This window comes from Arachis ipaensis, chromosome B04 (assembly GCF_000816755.2).
Source record: "Arachis ipaensis cultivar K30076 chromosome B04, Araip1.1, whole genome shotgun sequence".
NCBI classification, from domain to species: domain Eukaryota; kingdom Viridiplantae; phylum Streptophyta; class Magnoliopsida; order Fabales; family Fabaceae; genus Arachis; species Arachis ipaensis.
This window is the reverse complement of record NC_029788.2, coordinates 48,729,301-48,736,710: the sequence shown is the minus strand read 5'-3', so window position 1 is coordinate 48,736,710 and position 7,410 is coordinate 48,729,301. Positions and strand designations below refer to the sequence as shown.

The window sequence follows — 7,410 nt, the reverse complement described above, 5'->3', positions numbered from 1 at the left end:
CAAAACAAACAAATCTAAGGCATCTTAGGTCAAATCATTGGGTTTCTAAGCAATTATATTAATGTTTTTATCATAGTTTAATTTTTTAAAAATGAATAATTTATATTTGACCACTTAGGAAGTTGGCTTTTTTATTTAAATAAATAAAAAATTATTTTCATAATATGCATGACTAAAAATATTTTTTAATTCGCTCCACCTAAGGCCAAATTAACAAGAGAAAGAGAAGACACAATTGTATGGAAGTTTAATAAAATGAATTGTTTACTACTAACTTATTTGTGTAGGTATTACAGGAAAAAAGGTTGTCAGAGGATATATCAAGCTATAGCTTCACTAAAACTATTTGGAAGGGGTTAGTTCCATTTTGAGTTAAAATTTGTACTTTGTTTGTATTAATTAGTAGAGTTACACTACAAGAAAAAAGGCCTATGGCCATGCGTTTGTGAGGGTGGTGATTGAATACAGATTCAGCTACTTTTTTTTTCTGCCACACTTCAAAAGTGTGGCCATAGAGAGAAACAGGGATGTTTTGAAAGTGTGGCGACAGAGTTTCATTACAGTAGCGTTTATATTGCATGGCTATATCCTGGTACTCATTTGGCACGCTTTAAAAACGTGGCCAAAAGGTTAAAAAAAAAACCCAAACCCAATAACCCCTGATTCCTACTAACTCATCAACTTGGCCAAAAGCTTCGAGAAACTTACTCTCCGTCACTCACAACCCCTAACCCTAATAACCCCTGAAGAACCCAAACCTAGCACACTGAATCACAACCCGATCCAGCACCACCTTCCATATCCCTATCTCAATCTCTGGCTCCCGCAAACCCTAATCCCTATCCGACTCTGCTCTCCGCACCACCGCCCCCGCCGCCGTTGCAGCAACACCATCCTACATTCGCCTACGTGCCGCCTCAGGTCTCCGCTGGGCCTCCCTTCGCGGCTCCCGCTACCCCCTCCTTCCGGCCACTGCCTCTTCTGGCCCTCAGGTCTCTGCTGGACCTCCCTTCCCACCTCCCGCTGCCCCCTCATTTCGGCCGCTGCCTCCTCAGGCACTGTACTTCTCCCTGCTGCCAAATCCATCCAGAGGCACTACTCCGCCGAGCCTTGCCTACCATAATCCATCGATTCCACCTCCTGGTGTTAGCTCTACGACTGCACTGGCTCCCGGCGTCGCCTCTGCTACCGGTGGCATTGCGGTTCTAGAGTTTGTACTGCACATGCAGCCAATGATGTCGTATCAGGTTCCTCTCAGCCATCCCGCCATCCCAACCCAGGGACCACCCTACGCGATGCCAAACTGTTACGTCGCCATCCTAGGTACTCCTCAAACGGCTGTACCTCCTGCTGGTGGGTTTTGTTGCTTCCATAGTTCAACCATTTATTATTGTTAATTACTCAATTATTATTATTTTTGTTGTTGATATTTTATGATTATGCATGTTTGTGCATTTAGTGCTTGTTCTGAATCATTGATGTCAATCGTTGGGAGAGAAAGAGAGAAGGTTCAACATCTTCAAGGATAACCTGCGGTTCATTCACAAACATAACAGCACTAGGAACAAACCCTACAAGCTTGGCTTGAACAAGTTTGCCGATTTTACCAAAGAAGAGTACAGAGCCAGGTACCTCGGCACCAAACTCCGCAGCTCCTCCCAATAAAAGTGATTGCTCTCTGGCAACAGGAAGAGTGACCGTTAAGCATTCTGCGCCGATGAGCGGATATTTTATATGCTTTTTGGCATCATTTTCATATGATTTTCATTATGTTTTGTTCAAGTTTTATTCTATTTTCATAGGTTTTAGTGCTAAATTAACATTTTTGGTTTCTACTTTGAGTTTTTGTGTTTTATGATGATTTTAGGTATTTTTTTTATTGAAATTAAGGATTTTTGGCAAAGTCTGATTCAAAGACAGAGAAAGGACTGCAGATGTTGTCGAATTCTGACCTCCATGCACTCGAAGGAGCATTTCTGGAGCTACAGAGGTCTAAATGGCACGCTCTCAATGGCAATAGAAAGCTAACATCCAGGGATTTCCAGAAATATATAATACTCCATACTTTGCTTTGGAAATAAAGGCCCAAAACTGGTATTCAACGCCAGCTACCGGCCCCATTTTCGGTGTCCAACGCCCAAAAGGGGGTAGCTGGCATCCAACGCCCATTAGGGAGTCCCAACCCAGTGTTCAACGCCGCTAAGGCGTACTAGCTCGTGGAGACACTCCAAGCTCAGTCCAAACACTCACCAAATGGGCCCAGAAAGTGGATTTTCGCACCACTAAGTCTAGTCTATCATATTTCTGTAATTCTTAGTTATTAGATCAGTATATATAGAACATGGATCACCCTTGTTCAGAATGGAATGGAATATTTTCAAATTACACTATTTTTTTGTACAGTATGAGTCATTAACCTCCTAGCTTAAGGTTAGGAGCTCTGCTGATTCTTATGAATTAATAATATCACTATTCTACTTCAATCTTTGCTTGATTCCATTCTAGGATGTATCTTCATTATTCATCCTAACGAATTGGGAGTGTAACTTGACCGTCATCCCAATTCACATGGGTTCTTACGAGTCCTTGACGGGATAGTATTGAACCACAAGCTTGATTATACATCTCTTAGGTGGCTAATCCACGGCTTCGTTGGGGAGTTCTCGAGAGATCAGTTCAGCCGAGGTGCGAGGCGATTAGGGGCTTTGTGGTATAGGCTAGAACCATTGGAGCAGCATTCTCTGATCCAGAAGATCCGACCTTATCTGTGGCATTTTGAGTAGGATCACCAAGGGAATGGACTGCTAGAGCTTCACCCTCGTTCAGATTGGATGACCTCTGACCCGGCGTTTGACCTGAAGCAGAGGAGATTAGTGACCGCTGACCCGGCGTTAATCATATACAGCCTACCATGGAAAGAATCAATCAGAAGTTGGAGTAGATGGTGAGAAAAGTTGATCCAGAAGGAAGAAGCATCTCTAAAGCCTCAACCATTCTCATACCATTGATTTCACACTTATCTAGTAACTTTTTTATTTATCTGTTTTATGCATTTTCTCATGACAACTGTATTTTCTATCCGCCTGACTAAGATCTGCAAGGTAACCATTCCTTGCTCAAACCAGCAATCTCCGTGGGATCAACCCTCACTCACCTGAGGTATTACTTGGACGACCCAGTATACTTGCTGGTCTATCTGTGTGAAACGTGCGGAGTCAGTTTTGTGCACCAAGTTTTTGGTGCCGTTGCCGGGGATTGTTCGGATTTTACAAACTACCGGATTATCTTGTTGCTTAGATTAGGTACTTTTTACTATTTTGTTTGAGTCTTTTGTTTTCTTTTTCAAAAAAAAAATGAAAAATTTTTCAAAAATCTTTGCTTTTCTTTGTTAATCTTTATCTTTTGTTTGAGTCTAGTGTCAGTTCTTAAGTTTGGTGTCCTTTTTGTGTTCTTTATTTTCTTTAATTTTTCAAATTTGTTCTTGAGTGTTCTTCTTAGTATACTTGTTTCTTTTCTTGTTTTGATCTTAAAATTTTTAAGTTTGGTATCTTTTATTGTTTTTCTTTCTAATTTTCAAAAAAGCTAGTGTCTTTGATCTAAAAATTTTAAGTTTGATGTCTTTTGGTTGTTTTTCTCTTTCTTCATTAATTAAAAAAAATAAAAAAATATCTTTTCTATCTTTATTCAAATTTTTGAAAATCTTAACTATCTTATCTTATCTTGATTTAAAAATTTTGAAGTTTGGTATTTTCTTGTTAGAAAAATTAAATTTTTAAATTTTCAAATCTTATCTTTTAAAATCTTTTCAAATCTTATCATATCTTTTCAAATTTAAATCTTTCCTTTCTTATCATCTTTCAAATTTTAATTTTAAATCTTTTTAAAATCTTTACTATCTTTTTCAAATTTGATTTTCAAATCTTTATCTTATCTTGTTTCAATTTCAAAATTCAAAATCAAATCTTTTTCAAATCTTTTCATTTCTTATCTTATCTTGTTGACTTTTCCTTTCTAATTTTAAAATTTATTTTTTTTAAAATCAAACCTTTTCAATTTTCCTATCTTATTTTCAAATCTTTCTTAGTTAAGTTACTTGTTTTCTCTTCCATCTTTTTCAAAACTTCGTAACTAATTCATCTCCCCTCTATTTTCGAAAACTTCTTACTTCTTTCTCTCTCTTCTTTTTCAAAAATCATCTTTCAATTTTCAAATATTTTTAGTTAATTAGCTTTTAATTTCCCTCTTATTTTTCAAATTTAGTTAATAAATAAAATAAAAATAAAAATATTTTAATTCTAGATTCCCTTTTTATCTCTTAATTTTTGAATTCTTCCCCCCTTTATTCGAATTCTTTATCTCTTCTTCTACCTCCATTCTCTTTTTTCTTCAGATATCTCACAAGAAATTCTCTATACTATGACATAGAGACTTCCATTCTTCTTCTTTCTTATCTTTTTTTTTCTTGTTCATGAGCATGAATAGAGATAAGGAACCTCTCTTTGATCTTGATCTTAAACCTGAGAGGACCCTAAGGAAGCGTTTGCAAGAAGCTAAAGCATAGCATTCCTGAGGAAACCTTACAGAGCTATTCGAACAAGAAGCTGAAAACACAGATATGGCAGCCAAACAGAATAATGAAAGAGATGCATGGAAGTTTCTTGGTGACTTCACTGCACCCACTTCTTACTTTTTTGGAAGAAGTATCTCTATACCTGCAATTAGAGCAAATAACTTTGAGCTTAAGCCTCAGTTAGTCTCTCTAATGTAACAGAATTGCAAATTTCATGGACTTCTACTGGAAGATCCACATCAATTCCTATCTGAATTCTTGTAAATCTGTAATATTATTAAGACCGATGGAGTGGATCCAAAGGTCTACAGGCTTATGCTTTTCCTTTTTGCTGTTACAGACAGAGCTAAGACATGGGTGGATTCTCAACCTAAGGAAATCCTATACTCTTGGGAAAAGTTGGTCAATCCTTTCTTGGCCAAGTTCTTTCTACCTCAAAAGATGAGCAAGCTCAGGGTGGAAGTTCAAACCTTCAGACAAAAAGAGGGTGAATCCCTCTATGAAGCTTGGGAAAGATACAAGCAACCGATCAAGAGATGTCCTCCTGATATGCTCTCAGAATGGACTATCCTAGGTATCATCTATGATGGTCTATCTGAGATGTCTAAGATGTTATTGGACCATTCTACTGGTGGATCACTCCACTTGAAGAAAACGCCCGAAGAGGTGTAAGAACTCATTGAAATGGTTGCAAACAACCAGTTCATGTACACTTCTGAGAGAAACCCTGTGAACAATGGGGTAGCTCAGAAGAAAGGAGTTATAGATGTTGACACTCTAAATGCCATATTGGCTCAGAACAAGATCTTGACTGATGAGGGAAAATCGATTCCAGACAAACTCACCGGTAAATGTACCGGGTCGCATCAAGTAGTAAAACTCACAAAAGTGAGGTCGATCCTACAAGGATTGATGGATTGAGCAATTTTAGTTGGGTGATGAATTTAGTTAAGCAGACAGTTGATGATTTGAGTGAAATTTGATTGATAGAAAGTAAATTGGCAGAATCTTAAATTGCAAAAGAAATAAATTACAGAAACTTAGAGAACAAGAAATTAAAAGAGCTGAAACTTAAATTGCAAGAAAGGTAAATGACTGAATCTTAAAGTGCATGGAATTTAAATTGCAGAATCTAAAGTGTAAGGGAACCTAAATTGCATGAATTAGAAAGGGAATTGGGTGCTGGAAAATCAAACAGAATGTAAATTGCAGTAAAAATATGAGAGATCTAAGTTGGAAAAATTCAGAGAAAGTGATTCATCAGGGTTTGGAGGTACTTTAATCTTTCCTGAATCAAATTGGACTCAACTCCTTTCTCAATCATTTGGTAGATTTATGGCGGATTGAAATTGATTGGATCCCAATTCCTTGGGAATTTAATCTCTCTAATCACAATCAATCTCATCAATTCCTTGATCTAATTGCCATGAGAAGAGGTTAAGTGCATATCTCTCATCCATAAGCCACACTAACTCTCGGGATCTCAATTCCTCCCGAATAGTGTTGATCAAGAGAGTAGTGAAGGATAGAGCTCCAATTCTAATGCAAGTGATTCCCCTTCCGAGGCTCACACAAGCATTCACTGAATTAAACCCCCTTTCGGAGTGAATAATTCAAAATCAAAACAGAAGATACCAAATAGCCACACAATTGAATTGAGAAGAAGAATAATTTTATTGATTCATTGGAATTACAATAGAGCTCCTCCCCCTAATGAAATTGGGGTTTAGTTCATCATTGCTCTAGTACCAAAATAGAAAAGAAAAATTGCAGAGAAGAACAGAAGGAAAACAGAAAGCAAAATAAGATAAGATCTCCAATTTTCTAAAACTCTTAAAAAGTAGAACTAAAAGGAAAAATAAATCGAAGGTAAAAAAAAGGTGCCAGTGATAAACCCCGATTTTGTGATTTATCTTTAGGGGATTTTACCACCTTTTCCCACATTTATTCAATGAAATAGCATAGTTTTGTACTTCTCCCTTGAATTGTGCTTAAGTATAAAAACATGCTTTTTGGGCCCTTAAATTGGTGATTTTGATTCACTTAAATTTCATTCGATGCCTTGATGTGTTTTTTGAGTAATTTCAGGTTCATAAGGCAAGTATTGGATGGAAGAAATGAGGAGAAAAGCATGCAAAGGAGAGAATGCATGAAGAAACAAAGATTGAGAATGCATCAATAGGCGCACACGCGTACAAAGTGCGCATGCGCAGAAGTGGTTTCGCATAGAGACGCGCACACGTACATGCCGCGTCCGCGCGAATGAAGAAGTAGCCAAATTGACGCGCACGCGCACATGAAGCGCACGCGCCGATACTCTCACGTGGCCCACTTAAAGGCAAAATGCTGTGGGTGATTTTTGAGCTGTCCAGACCCAAATCCAATTTGTTTCTGAGTGTATTTCATGCAGAATTGAAGTCCAAGCAAAGGGGAAGCAATTAGTTTAGCCAACATGAGCCTTTAGTTAGTTTTCTAGAGAGATAAGCTCCCTCTTCTCTCTATAATTAGGTTAGGATTAGGTTAAATTGTCATAGATCCATGTTTAACTACTTGATCTCATCTTGTTTCTTTTATAATTTCTCATTTCTACATCTTGGTTTTCTTAATTGTAATATTAATTTCTCATTTTGCTCTCTTTTGTGATGATGAACTCATGTTGGATTTGGTTTACATTTAATGCAATTTGATGTTGATGTTTCTTTTATTGATGAATTGAATTGTGATCTTACTTTCCTTGCAATTAGTATTTGGTAGATTTTATTATTCTTGCAATTTATGTTGTTCACTTCTATTGCACTCTATGTGTTTGATGAAATGTTCTCTTTAGTTTTTGAGTAGTT

The 7,410-nt window shown here is 37.2% G+C and overlaps 1 protein-coding gene across 1 annotated transcript; it reads left to right on the top strand.

The window, feature by feature from the left end:
- LOC107636435 (U1 small nuclear ribonucleoprotein C-like) lies at positions 432-1,397 on the top strand. Its single transcript, XM_016339943.1, has 2 exons — positions 432-441; positions 922-1,397. The coding sequence occupies exons 1-2, from the start codon at positions 432-434 to the stop codon at positions 1,395-1,397; spliced, it is 486 nt and encodes a 161-aa protein (XP_016195429.1).